At 47.0% G+C, this 15,020-nt stretch overlaps 1 protein-coding gene across 1 annotated transcript in view; it reads right to left on the reverse strand.

Moving 5' to 3' along the window:
- The window catches only part of FRAS1 (Fraser extracellular matrix complex subunit 1), a 200,981-nt gene that overhangs the window by 105,846 nt on the left and 80,115 nt on the right, over nt 1–15,020 (reverse strand). The window contains exons 17-22 of the mRNA XM_048509698.1: nt 12,772–12,912; nt 10,182–10,322; nt 9,217–9,357; nt 8,187–8,457; nt 5,884–5,968; nt 2,322–2,648 (exon numbers count right to left, since the gene is read on the reverse strand). Coding sequence (XP_048365655.1) covers nt 2,322–2,648; nt 5,884–5,968; nt 8,187–8,457; nt 9,217–9,357; nt 10,182–10,322; nt 12,772–12,912 — 1,106 coding nt within the window. The remainder of the gene's footprint in view (nt 1–2,321; nt 2,649–5,883; nt 5,969–8,186; nt 8,458–9,216; nt 9,358–10,181; nt 10,323–12,771; nt 12,913–15,020) is intronic.

The following is a 15,020-nucleotide window of genomic DNA, read 5'->3' on the forward strand; positions in this document are numbered from 1 at the left end:
AATAAAACAACACACTGAATAACAACATAGATAGCAGCTAAACTTGAAATATAAGCAGATATAATATCTGCCCTGTAATATCATCAATAGTACAATCTCTGGGTCCCATTTTTGCCTGAATAAATCCTAACTAGTATTTGGAGGAAGACCACCTATGTTCAGAGGAATAAAGTTATGAAATGTGGAATTTAGAGAAGAGTTTTGGATTTATATCCCCCCTTTCTCTCCTGCAAGGAGACTCAAAAGGGCTTATAATCTCCTTGCCCTTCCCCCCTCACAACAAACACCCTGTGAGGTAGGTGGGGCTGAGATAAGGTGACCAGATTTTCACCTTTTTAAAGCGGAACACACGCGCACGCGGCCGCAGGAGCGCACTGCCTTCTGGGGCGCTCCCCGGTTTCCTGCCCTATCATAGGGCGGGAAACGGGAGCGCCCCAGAAAGCAGTGCGGCAGCGCGGGAGGCTGCCACACTGCCTTCTGGGGCGCTCCCCTGTTTGGGCGGGAACCGGGAGCGCCCCAGAAGGCAGTGCGGCAGCCTTCCAAAAATCAGGACATTTAAAAAACCCCACGGGACGTGGGACAAATTGGTTCAAAGCGGGACTGTCCCGCCAAAAGCAGGACGTCTGGTCACACTAGGCTGAGAGAGCTCCAAGAAGCTGTGACTAGCCCAAGGTCACCCAGTTGGCGTGTGTGGGAGTGCACAGGCTAAGAATTCCCCAGATAAGTCTCCACAGCTCAGGCGGCAGAGCTGGGAATCAAACCCGGTTCCTCCAGATTAGAATGCACCTGCTCTTAACCACTATGCCACTGCTGCTCCTTATTTACTTAATAAAGGGGGTTAAAAATAAAGGGGAATTTACTTAATAAAGGGGATTAAAAACAAAAGGCAGAAGTATTCTGATTCTTCTTAGGAAGACCACTCAGAAGGGAAGAGCAACTTTGGTTATCCCATTTCAAAGAGGAGACAATAGAAGGTACAGAAAAATAACTTTTAAAATTTTTAAAAGGTTAGTTAGAGCATCAGGCCTCCAAAGAAAATTTAAATTGGGGAGGGTGAGGGGGGAGTTGATATCTAAGGAAGGGCTTACCAAAAGATTTCTGCAACTGTACTAATGTGCATGTTGTGTTGAGACCGAATATCAAGCAATTCTTCTTTTCATCTCCCCACTAGAACTTGGAATCTCCCAGTGATACCAAATGGCAGCCGATTCGGGAAAACTCAGAGGAAGGTTTGTTGGCAAGTCGCAAACGACTTGTGGAATTCATTGCCATGGGGCAGCATGCATTGCTTCCAAAACCATTGGATGTGATAAGCTAATAGCTAGCCACTCTCCTGAGGAGAGATAAAATGGAACTTCCATGTCTGGGGGCAGTATACCAAAGTTCTTCAAGCATCAGAGAGCTTCCAAGGCTGGCCAATGCTAGGTACGAACTATTCCATTCCATGGGTATTTGATTGATGACCTTGGGCGCTTCTATTTTCAACTCGTTGCCAAGTGCATTGGGTTTTGCTATGTTGTGGCAGGCCCGGCCTAAAGGGGGACCCCTCTGTATTATTTATGTGCTTTACAAAAACTGGGTGTGGGCCATTCCTCTCGACTTCTGCATCTGGCAGAAAATGAAAGTTCAGCCACACCTTGTATTTCTTGGTTACAAAACCACAAAGTCCAACAGGCAAGTTTTTACAAACACATACCAGCTGAGCATGCAGTGTGTTGCGGGGGAGGGGCTCCCCTACCTTTTATTTCTTTCCGCCCAGCCACGAGATCACAAAATTGAACAAATTAATTTCTTCATCTCTAACCACTGAAGGGCCTCTGTGTGACCTTATCGCCTCCCACCACATATGCTACTCAACAATTGCAGTGGGTGGGAAGGATATGGCTCCCTGCTCCCAACTGTCAATTCCTCGATAAGTAGTGATAAAACTATTCTCGTTCCAATACTTTCAACATAAGGGCCTAGCTAAATTTGCCAGGCTGAGCTTGGCTGGCAACTGGTGGCTGGGTTGGGGTTGGGGTCATGGGGGGATGCAGTGTCAGCTGTATCCATCCCTATGTTACTCCCAGAGAAAATCCTGAGGTAACGCAGGATAGCTCTAGGAATTATAAGAAGCTCTATGGTTTTACCATAGAGTTACGAGCAATTCCTAGAGTTACCCCACATCATGTCTCGGTTTCCTCTGGAAACGACGTAGGGATACAGCCATTGCAATTTATTTTTCCTCATGCCATTGCTCAAAGCAACTGCAGACAACTAGCAAGAACCCTGGAAACAATTGTTCTGACATAAGACAGCACTGAAAACAGTCAAAAACATACCTTTGGAACAATCCTGATTTGGAAGAGTATGTTCTGGGAATGGTACCCATCATTTGCTTGGAGAACGGCCAAGTCTCCTGAACTCCTGGATCCATCATGGACATAACGTAACAATCCTTTTACAAGGTCATCAAGCTTGAACGTGCTCATCACAGACAATGCGGTCTTTGGAAGTCTGACTAGCCGGCCGTGACGTGGAAGATCCAGAATGGACACCGTCATGTCCTCAGGATTGTCGTCATCCCAAATGTCAAGCAAATGGTTGTTTATGGTTCCAGTTTCCCCTCTGCCAAGAATGAGAGCTTCGTTCTTTAGCACACGGGGAGCCTAAAATACGAAAAAAAAGCCTTCAGTTCCTTGGTTTTTGATATGGCTATGTGTGACCTTTTCCTTACAATGGTTTTACTCCTGATTTTAGGAGGAGACAATTCACGAGCGCTGGAATCATTCCAGGCAGGGTTCTTGCCCATGTCAGTACCCCCCCTCACCCCCGCCCCCCCACGCATTTTTACAGTTGTGAAATTTGCTTTCTTCTGCACATGGCTTAAATAATGAGGATTTTCCAGGGAGGAAGTTGCTGCCATTGACATCATTATTGGTGACATCAGAGCCCCTCCTTATTTAAAAAAAAAAAAGTCCTAAAATAGTGATATACCACTGTAGTGCAGTGACAATAGTTTAAGTAGATTCTTTGAATTCCCAGATTCCATCTTTTTAAAATGTTATGTCCCTAGACTCCTAGAGATATAAGGGAAAGGGCATCTCTTCCAAAGGACGGGAATAGAGAGTCTTTTTAAAACAAATATGCAAGCTGAGAATGTTAAAAGCCTGCTTAAACTATCATTGGAACACTACAGTGCTATATCACTATTTTACAGCCAGGGTGTTTTTCTTTTCAATTGAAATCATTCGTGTAGGGGTACGAGGAAGTTGTTTAATGACGACAACAATCTAATCACCGAAAAGTGGGCTGGAGGTGGGCGGGACAAAGAAAATCGATAGAAATATTATGCATTGGGGGAAGAAAGCCAACTCAAAATTGGCTTCCAGAAAAATACTGAGGTAAAAGTGGTCTCGAAGGAGCTGAAAAACAGAGGGAGGAATACAAAAAAGCTGAAGTGAAAATTAAAAGCGCAAAAAATGCGTGTGGAAATCAGGGAGTAAATCAAAGAAGTACAGGCTGTACCTGACAGGGAAAAATGCATGCAGAAAAGCCTCATATTACCTGATTTATTTACAAACGTTTTAGAAGAAGAAGAAGAAGAGTTTGGATTTATATCCCCCCCTTTCTCTCCTACAGGAGACTCAAAGGGGCTTACAATCTCCTTGCCCTTCCCCACTCACAACAAACACCCTGTGAGGTAGGTGGGGCTGAGAGAGCTCCGAGAAGCTGTGACTAGCCCAATGTCACCCAGCTGGCGTGTGTGGGAGTGCACAGGCTAATCTGAATTCCCCAGATAAGCCTCCACAGCTCAGGAGGCAGAGCGGGGAATCAAACCCGGTTCCTCCAGATTAGATACACGAGCTCTTAACCCCCTACGCCACTGCTGCAAACATTGTGGAAATTTGAGCGTAGAACCCGGGGTAATGACTGAGAAGCGGAGGACCTCAGTGGAGTGTAATGTCATAGATTCCAATCTCCAAGGAAGCTGATCAGTGTAATCTGGAGATCATTTGTAATTCTAAGAGATCTCCAGGCCCCACCTGGGGAGTGGCAACCCCACTCTTAAACTCAGCTCTACATTTGTAAAAATAGATCCCATTACTGGACCCACTTCACAGGCCTAACAGCTTGTCATGGGTCACTGGACCTTTGTCCACCCTCGTCTCCCCTCTCCTCATCCCAACTCCCCAAAGCTCCAGGCTTCGAAATTGAGGAGGGGCTGCCACATAAGAAATGGTCAAAGCATTCTTCCTGAGCAGCTCCTTGCAAAGTTTGATGGATTGGGCTTTCCAGTTCTGTGGGGAGAGTCAGCAGTTCAAGGACTCGCTTTAAACAGCAGGCCAGCAATTCTCCGAGCGTATCAGAAATAACATATTACAGCAGACTCATGCGGTGATGATTGCGAACAATTGCCTAGAAACTGAGCACTCATCTCTTGAAGCGCAAGGACGAGGCTCAGTTTAGAAGCACAGATCAGGAGCTGGGGGGAGGGAGGGAAGGGAAATAGTGCACAGGGGAGTCCAAGAAGAATGAAGCTAGCTGTTAGACAGAGAGAGTAAAGGGCACGGCAGCCCAAAGGGCACTGCAACCCCACTCCGGAGGCACTAGAAGTCTTGTGGTTGCGGAGAACATAGAGCCAGTGTTTTTTCAAGGTCTTGAACATCATGAGGACTAGAAGCTACAAGCAGTCGGATCTTTCTTCCCACCCAGGGGTGGCTTGGAGGCCAAAGACTGGTGTAAGATAAGGTGACCAGATTGTCACCTTTTAAAACCGGGACGGGGGTGGGTGCGCGCACGGCCACAGGAGCGCACTGCCTTTTGGGGCGCTCCCTGGATTCCTACCCTGTGACAGGACGGGAACCAGGAGCACCCCAGAAGGCAAAATCAGGACAGGTACTAAACCCCGTGGGATGCGGGACAGATTGGTGTAAAGCGGGACTGTCCTGCCAAAAGCAGGATGTCTGGTCACCTTCGTGTAAGAAGCAAGACACTGCTCCCCACAAAATGGATGCTCCCAGGAGTTTTTGGATCCATCATGGGGGTTGTAGTGTATTGACTCATAGCAGCTGCCGTAGCTGAGCTGTAATTGACAGTCAGCGGTCTGTATTTAATTAGTGCAGCTGTAGGCATTTGCTGTTCAGTTGTTACGGAGTAATACAATGAATAAAGTGCTGGTGTTTTAATCTTCATTCATCTTGGACTTCTTAACATAACAGGGGTTAAGCCTGGGCAGGAAGGTGATTGGCAGCTGAACTCTTCCCCTGACCCTACAATGTGCCGGACTGGACAGTGGGGCTAGCTAATCTCCACTGTGTCTCTCTGATGTGCTTAGAACTGATCTGATAATTTTGAAGGGAGGGGAGAAATGAAGGGGAATAGAGAGCGATGCACAAGTACAGGCTTTTCTGCATTTTCATTTTTCTTGCAAGTTCCTGTTTCATGGGTGGGGGTTACTTCCACATGTGTTTGCTCCCTCTAGTGTTTAACTCAATATTACACCGATTCATGTCTGGCATAACTTCCTACACATTTAAACTGCAGGGTTTTATGCTGCATGTAAACCTGTATAATATCGAATCAACCACTAGAGGGAACAAAATATATGCAGAACAGGGAGCCCTCCCTAAAGAAACAGAACTTGTAAGCAAGTAAAATGCGAGTGAGGAAAATACTCTCTCTGTACTGTGATTAACCTGTCTCTATGTCACTATTTAAAAGAACTTGCCAATTATTTCATATGAAAAAGGGAAAAAAAGAAAATAATTGCCTAGAAAGTTTGATGTAGGGGGAAGTAAAACCTGTAATGGCCAATAATTGGCACTGAATATAAGCTAAAAATACATATTTTCTATTTAGGCTTGGGAAAACATACAAAATGGGTAACTGTCTTCCATTTACCTGTGTCGAGAGTGCTTGAACGATGAATACTTCAGGCTCGGAAAAGTATTGCTGAATGCCGACTTGCAAGGAAAAATGACCATTCCTATACCCAAATCCCCCCAAACAAAATTATATAAATGGATGTCAAGCACCAAACAACCGGAATACAGATATACATAGAGCAGGAATGCACAGAGCAACGGCATACCCTGTTTCCCCGAATATAAGACATCCCCAGAAAATAAGACGTAGTCGAGGTTTTGCTGAAGTGCGAAATATAAGGCATCCCCCGAAAGTAAGACATGGCAAAGTTTTTGTTTGGAAGCATGCCCGATGAACAGAACACAGAAAAATAAGACATCCCCTGAAAATAAGACATAGCGCATCTTTGGGAGCAAAAATTAATATAAGACACTGTCTTATTTTCGGGGAAACACGGTATTATATGTAGTGCTTCAAAAGCCCGGCAAAACTGTTTTATCACAGATTGTAATAGACAGCCGGGGGGGGGGGGGGTAAAACTTTCTTGTCCTGTCTAACAATGGCATGTTCACATCATGACTTTAAAGCCTTTCACCATTCTTGCAAACTTAACTTAAAAAACCATTCTTGCAAATTGAACTTCAAAGACTTAACTTCAAAAACTTAAAAAAAATATATGTAATGAAAACTGAGATTCTGAGAATAGGGAATATTGTATCAGGTACCTGTTTCTGAACCTCTGAGATGTAATTGCAAAATTTCGGCACAGACTCAGCCCTGATTGTATGTTGAGTAGTAACACTCTACATACAACATCTATGAAGTGATGCCATTCCTCCTGTCAGGGTGGGGAATTCCCTACTCTGAATTCCCACTGTCCACCACTGCCCAAGCAGTCTTCTTTAGGGTTTCCCCAGAAGCGATGTCTTATGATAGAGATTCTGGCAATTACGAGAGCTACCCTTGTCACTTCTGGATAGCTCTAAGCATCACCAGGAATTCTATGGTCAGAACTTCCGGTGAGTAGCTGAGCCCTTGTTTTTCTTTTAGGGAGGCCTCTAAATAAATTGGGTTTTGGGACGCCTGATACTTTTGCACTGACCGCTGTTTTTAATGGATTTTTATTGGTTTTAGTAAATGCACTGATTGTTATGATATATTGTACACATGTGGATATTGTTGTGCACCGCCCAGAGCCCTTCGGGCATGGGACGGTCTACAAATCCAAACAGTAAATAAATAAATTCTTCTTAATTTTTAAAAATTCTTCTTCTACCCAATACACAACCCTCTCTCCTACCAACTGCCAGGCACTGCTATGCAGATGCCCACACTAATTGATTATGCAACTTCATTGTTACTTACATATGCTAAAATGGGTGGATTTCCCTCAACGCATACAAATCACACTTGCTAACTGCACCCTTTATACTTGTTAACCAATGCAAATGGTTCTTTCTCCCACCCTGGACATTCCACAGGTATTTATACTCCACTTGCTTTACTACTATCAGATCCTCTGAAGATGCCAGCCAGAGATGCAGGCGAAACGTCAGGAGAGAATGCTACTGGAACACAGCCATACAGCCCGGAAACCCCACAACACCCCAGTGATTCTGGCTGTGAAAGCCTTCAACAATACGCCAATTTATACTCTTGAGCTGCTGGTGTAGACTCCAAGCTTTACACTCTAATCTCTCCAGGCTTCTCCGAACGCATCAGAAAAAAATGGAGAACAATTTCCCACTGTTACACACTGTTAAGAACATAAGAACAAGCCAGCTGGATCAGACCAGAGTCCATCTAGTCCAGCTCTCTGCTACTCGCAGTGGCCCACCAGGTGCCTTTGGGAGCTCACATGTAGGATGTGAACGCAATGGCCTTCTGCGGCTGTTGCTCCCGATCACCTGGTCTGCTAAGGCATTTGCAATCTCAGATCAAGGAGGATCAAGATTGGTAGCCATAAATCGACTTCTCCTCCATAAATCTGTCCAAGCCCCTTTTAAAGCTGTTCCCACTGTTACACACTGAACAAAGACTTTCCTCTGTGATACACCTCTGAAGATGCCAGTCACAGATGCAGGCGAAACGTTAGGAACAAGATCCACCAGACCACGGCCACACAGCCCGGAAAACCCACCACAACCAGTTGAATCTGGCCGTGAAAGCCTTTGACAATACAGGGAACAATTTCCTTGGACAGAGTTAAATCAATGAATGGTTTCATACCCATCAAGGAGAGATGGCAAAGAATTCAGCCCAATTCTGTCCTGTCTGAAAGCGCCCTCCACCAACCCCCTTGTATTAACAGCCAGAGGAGAAAAATGACCCAGCATCACCTGGATTTCTCCTTATCGTGCGCAAAGAGAACATGTTGCTGCTTCACATCATCCCAGGTGAAATTGTCGCCTTGGTTCAACACTGCCTCCCGCCCACTCGCCACAGTCAGCAGCCTGCCATTGGTGGGAGAACGAGCCACTCGAAACAGTAGGTCTTCTCTCCGCCCATCAAGGCCTTGAATATCCACAAAGGAAACGCCGAGCGGCTTCACCCCACCGATCCCCACTTGGAGTGAGCCGTTCGCACTGAGCATAGGTGGACGCATGATAACTGGAACAAAGCAAAAGAAATAATGCCCGATTATTATAAGGGTGCAAACTTCCATCAAGAGCCTAAGTGTCAGGATCCCAGGGCTCAGCCCAGGGGCACAAGGGGCAAAAGAAGAAGAGAAGAGAGTTTTGGATTTATATCCCCCCTTTCTCTCCTGTAAGGAGACTCAAGGTGGCCTAAAAGCTCCTTTCCCTTCCTCTCCCCACAACAGACACCTTGTGAGGTAGGTGCAGCTGAGAGTGTTTTGAGAGAAGTATGACTAGCCCAAGGTCACCCAGCAGGAATGTAGGAGTGCGGAAACATATCTGGTTCACTAGATAAGCCTCTGCCATTCAGTGGAGGAGTAGGGAATCAAACCTGGTTCTCCAGATTAGAATCCACCTGCTCTTAACCACTACACCATGCTGAGATGCTTTGATATTGCCTTCCTCTGCATATCAGCCCCTCTTCCTCGGTGCTCTCCCACCTAAGTACCAACGCTGCTTAGCTTCCAAATTCCGATGGCTTCAGGCTAATCTTGTCTATTAACTCCTTGCAACTTCCCATTTCCCTGTCATGCCACTGGAGAACTACTTTTCTTTTACAATCAGTTATTGGTACACTATAGCAATTATCCGTTCTTTTTCCAAAAAGGACTCTGGGAATGCAGAGTGAATTGCAGCAACCGCAAAGTGTGATGGCAGGCAAACACAAATAAAACTCCCAAGGGAAATCTCCACTGCCAATGCCTAGGTGTGCAGGCCTCTGGAAGACACTTACCTTCACACTCTCCCTTCTGAGGATGGCCGTAGAAACCCTGGCTGCAGTCAGAAACACACAGTCCTTCTTGCAGAAACGTGGTGGCTTCACACACTCGACAATGGCTGGGTCCATCACACTCCAGGCATTTTTCAGGGCAAGCTAGCATGAGAAGGAAAAGGATAGCTCTTGAAAGGAGAACCACTATTTCAGTGATGGTGAACCTTTTTGAGACCGAGTGCCCAAATTGCAACCCAAACCCCACTTATTTATCGCAAAGTGCCAACCCGGCAATTTAACCTGAATACTGAGGTTTTAGTTTAAAAAAAAACCGGTTGGATCCCTCTTCCTCCACCCCACCAGCTCGAGCAGGGGCCAGCCTGCTCTAGCCCCCAGCAAGTCCCAGGCGCACCACTCTGTGCCTCTCTAGCATCTCTGTCTCCTCTGCACACACCCCCTCGGGCAGCAGCCACCTGGAGCACAGGCACCAGGCCCGCCAGCCGAGTCCCCCCTGCTCACCGCGGTGCGCGCACGTTGTACTCAGTGGCCCAGGTCAGTCTGTGTGGGTGTGTGTGTGGGGGGGTGATTTTCCGCCCCCCCCCCGATGAACTCTGTGTACGCGTGCCCACAGAGAGGGCTCTGAGTGCCACCTCTGGCACCCGTGCCATAGGTTTGCCATCACTGCACTAGAGGCATTCTTTAGTTCTCTAGTTTTTAGGAAATAAGGCCTCTCTATTCAGTTTTCTAACTCTAATCCTATAAATGTATAAAATTCTATTATGCTGATGCCTTTGGACCAGTCGCAATTTGCGGGTGAGAAAGTGGCAGTTTTCAAAGACTCCCCTCATTTTGAAAAAAAACCATGTCTCATTAGTGGGTAACTCCATCTGTAACCCTCTCATGTCAATGCTACTTTCTGAATTTTCCACCGCAAAATGTGAAATCCTTCTTTCTTCTTTGGATCAAAACGCATGTGCGAGATTCACCTGTGCATTTTTTCTCTTTGTGGTCTGCGTAGTAAGGATTTCCACATTCCGTAACACACTGTGAATCCAACAGAAGATACGGGGATTTGCAGTAATTGCATTCGCTGGGGCCACGGCACTGGAGGCAGTGGACATCACAACCTGGGGGAAAAAAGGACATCCAGAAGACAAAGAAATCAATTCTCCTTGGCCAAAACATACATAAATTCATGATGCTGCATGGTATTTCCCTGCCACCCTTCCTCAAGGAAGCTCAAGGACCCTCTCATTCTATCCTCAGAGTCAAATAGCTGGAGGTTGGAAGGCAATTAGAAGCCTGCACAAAGTGCAGGCGAGAAAAAGGGTTATTTAAAAAAATACACTGGGAAAGAAGGGCTAGAGAGAATAAAACAAATACTGTAGTGGCTGTTACCAGTGAACATAAGAACATAAGATGCCAATAAAGGCTTATGTAAAAAAAGAACATAAGAAAGAGCCTGCTGGATCAGACCAGAGTCCATCTAGTCCAGCACTCTGCTACTCGCAGTGGCCCACCAGGTGCCTTTGGGAGCTCACATGCAGGAGGTGAAAGTAATGGCCTTCTGCTGCTGCTGCTGCTCCTGAGCACGTGGTCTGCTAAGGCATTTGCAACCTCAGATCAAGGAGGATCAAGATTGGTAGCCAATGTTATTTTAATCTGCATAGGACAAACTACATCAACTGGCCAGTCAGAAGCTCTGCTGAATAAGGGCTCCACTTGGCTGTACGCGCTTTCTCAAAACACTTTGTGGGCACCAAGAAAAGTATCAGCAAGTACCAAGCAGGCCACACTGGGGACCTCAGTTGTAGGGCTTGGTTCTCCTCTGTGATTATAGCCTCTGGTCTTTATGGTTACACCATAATCTACTGGTGGGTTTTCCAGGCTGTGTGACCATGGTCTGGTAGATCTTGTTCCTAATGTTTCGCCTGCATCTGTGGCTGTCATCTTCAGAGGTGTATCACAGAGAGACGTCTGTTCCACACTGTGTCTCTGTGATACACCTTGAAGATGCCAGCCACAGATGCAGGCGAAACATTAGGAACAAGATCTACCAGACCACGGCCACACAGCCCAGAAAACCCACCACAACCAGTTGAATCTGGCCGTGAAAGCCTTCGACAACCATAATCTACCATTATAACCTCAAGAAGTGGTCAGGGCACCATGTGGCATACCTGAAGACTAGTAAATATTTGTTGACAGTCCCCCACTTCATCACTATCTTAAGGTGAGTGAAGAGCAGACCCAATGGCCAAGCACATTGCGGTCATCAATGAGAAGACGAGGAAAGACCAACAAGAGAACATGTGAAGAGCATGGATGGATCAGGAGATGGCTTTGCATGCAGTTCGTCCCAGGTTCAATCCCCGGTATCTCCAGTAAGGGTCAGGTTGGAGGACATATGAAAGATCTCAGTTGGAGAACCTGCTGAGCAGCTGCCAGTCTGAGTCGACAATACTGACTTTGATGAACCAATGACCTGAATCAGTATAAGTGTGTTCATGTGTCTGTCTGCTTCAGAGAGCGACCATGTGCCCTATCAGTCCCACACACACGCAGGGCCAAAAGAAATCTTACCCAAGTGGAAGAACAACCTGCCCCATGGGGCACCATCAGAGGCGTATCTAGGGAAAATGTAGCCCGGTGCAAAATCTGAGTTTTCTGCCCCGCCCCCCTTCCCCGTATGGGTGGCCACCCTCCCCTCCCCCCATGACCGAACAATTTTTTTGCACCAGATCTTGAAGTCAGTTTATGGACCAATGGGGGGGGGGGTTACGGGGGATTATTTTCCGTTCCCCACGTGACTAAATGGCCGGGGCCCTGCATCATCCATCAAATGAAGTATCTGTGAGTATCCTTCAACAGCACTACTGGTAAGTTCTAAATTGTGTCCTTTGAGGAGAAAGTAAGTCACGTAGCGCTGCGCACTATTTATTTATGTATGTATGTATGTATGTATGTATGTATGTATGTATGTATGTATGTATGTATGTATGTATGTATGTATGTATGTATTTATTTATATTTTCATACCGCCCCATCCCCAAGGGGCTCCGGGCGGTGTACAACATAAAATCTCAGCACAGTTTTAAATATAATTGCTAAAACCTTTAAAAACAGCAATAAGAACAGTAAGAGGCGTCCCACAAAACCCCATATTTAAAAACCTCCCCAAGAGGGAGGGACGGCAAGTCCCATTAGATGAGGAAGGGCCCAGATGTAAAGAGCCAAAAGAGAGGGGGGGGGCACCTTCAGTGGCTGGTCCCTCCAAAGGCCCGGGGGAACAACTCTGTCTTACAGGCCCTGCGGAACTCACCAAGATCCCGCAGGGCCCGGACAGCTGGAGGAAGAGTGTTCCACCAGGCCGGGGCCAGAGCCATAAAGGCTCTGGCCCGTGTGGAGGCCAGCCACATCATTGAGGGGCCAGGGACCACCAGTAAATTGGCCTCAACCGAACAGAGAGGCTGTGCAGGGACATATGGGGTGATGCAGTCTCGAAGTATTCGGGATACTAGCAGTAACACTAACAGTATTTGGGAAGAGCCAAACAGTATTTGGGAAGAGGCTTACTTTGGCACGCATCCGATTCCTGGTAGAAGGCTGAGGGGCAGTGTTCCACGCAGACGCCACCGTGGAGAATGTATCCCTCCATGCATTGCAAGCAGTCAGTGCTCCGGGGACCGCTGCAGGCGTTGCAACTCCAGTCACACTCTAAAACATGGATTTTAAAAAAAATGGCAATGGAGACACTGTCTGTTTTAACACACACCGTACGTCCTACTGACTGCAGATGGGTTGAAGGGCAAAGAAAAAACAGCGGAACAGATGTGAGGCAGCCCAAGAAGAGAAGCAGCCTGAGGGGAGATCCTCTTAGAATAACAGGAATTCTTCTCTGGGGTTCAACATTTCCCAGTTATGTTAAACACGGGCACGGGCTGGTGCTTTTCAAGTCCAGATGAGCTATCAACACAGACAGTCTCCTCAAAGGAGCCTGTGACCACTGTCTGCTAACACTGAGCGTGAATACCCATCGCTCGCCAGTCTGTTCTGCCACGGTAAAATCATAAACCTGTTATCTTCCATGCACCGAGACTGCTGGGACTTCCCACAAGCGCTGCTAATTAAGCTGGCCGAATTGATGATGAAGGTGACTTTGCTCCCGCCGTCAAAATGAATTTCCGGAAAGATGAGGAGCAAAGTTAATAGGGACAAGGAGACAGTCTTCATCTAGCCCACTATGTTAGGCAGCCGGCGGGCGTCTCTTGGGATGGGCATGTAAGAGTTATTGGAAAAGACAGTCCTATTATGAACAAGGCTGAGGGTTAGTACCAACAGTGTGCCAGATGCGGCATGGCACCAAGCTGGGCCACGGTCCTTAAGTGTCAGGTCCTCCAAGTGTTCATGAACTACGATTCCCATCAGCCCATGCCAGCAGGGCCAATTGGCCATGCTAGCAGGGGCTGCTGGGAATGGTAGTCCATGAACATCTGGAGGGCTTGAGTTTGACACCTATGCACTAGAGCCGTGGTGGCGAACCTTTGGCACTCCAGATGTTATGGACTACAATTCCCATCAGCCCCAATTGGCCATGCTGGCAGGGGCTGATGGGAATTGTAGTCCATAACATCTGGAGTGCCAAAGGTTCGCCACCATGGCACTAGAGTGTCTCCATTCTGTCCCCCTGCTTATCTTCCGAAACCTGATGAGATTAGGTGGCCCCGAGTTCATAGGGAAAAGATCAGGATTTGTATGAAGACTCCTGTACGGAGTCTCAAAGGGGCTCACAAACTCCTTCCTTTCCTCTCCCCACAAGAGACACCTTGTGAGGTAGGTGGGCCTGAGGGAGTTCTGAGAGAACTGTTGCTAGCCCAGGGTCACCCAGCAGACTTTGTGAGTAGAAGAAGGGAAACAAATCCAGTTCACCAGATTTGCCACTCATGTGGACAAGTGGGGGAATCAGACGCAGTTCTCCAGAGGCCCCTTCCGCACATGCAGAATAATGCACTTTCAATCCGCTTTCACAACTGTTTGCAAGTGGGTTTTGCTATTCCGCACAGTAAAATCCAGCTGCAAAGTGCATTGAAAAGGGATTGAAAGTGCATTATTCTGCATGTGCGGAAGGAGCCAGAGCCCACTGCCCTTAACCACCACCTGACGCTGGCTCTTGTCTAAAGGCGGCAAAGCTAAGCTCATTTATCCTTCAGCAGAGTCACTGGCAGAAGGGGCAGCCGTGGTTCACTGGAAGAACATTCGCTGGGCATGCAGAAGGCCCCAGTTTCAATCCCAGGCAGGCTCAGGTAACAGGCCTTTTCCTGAGGCCCTGGAGAGCAACTGATAGTCTAAGCCAGGGGTCTTCAAACTATGGCCCTCCAGATGTTCATAGACTACAATTCCCATGAGTCCTACCACTTGGCCATGCTGGCAGGGGCTGATGGGAATTGTAGTTCATGAACATCTGGAGGGCCATAGTTTGAAAACCCCTGGTCTAAGCAAATGAAACCGTATCAGGCAGCTACTACATTTCTACATTGCTACATGTCCGAAGACATTTCAGACCGAGCCTTGGAAGAGACTTGTGACAGGCCCCTTCCGCACGTGCAGAATAATGCACTTTCCATCCGCCTTCACAATTGTTTGCAAGTGGGTTTTGCTATTCCACACAGTAAAATTCCAGCTGCAAAGTGCATTGACAGTGGATTGAAAGTGCATTATTCTGCACGTGCGGAAGGGACTTCAGTCAGGCTCATATGCAAGGAAAAGAATCATAATAATCTTGATTCCCATTGAAGCAGATAATATGCTGGAAAGTCCAAGGAGGG

Source organism: Sphaerodactylus townsendi, linkage group LG10, assembly GCF_021028975.2.
Source record: "Sphaerodactylus townsendi isolate TG3544 linkage group LG10, MPM_Stown_v2.3, whole genome shotgun sequence".
NCBI classification, from domain to species: Eukaryota; Metazoa; Chordata; class Lepidosauria; order Squamata; family Sphaerodactylidae; genus Sphaerodactylus; species Sphaerodactylus townsendi.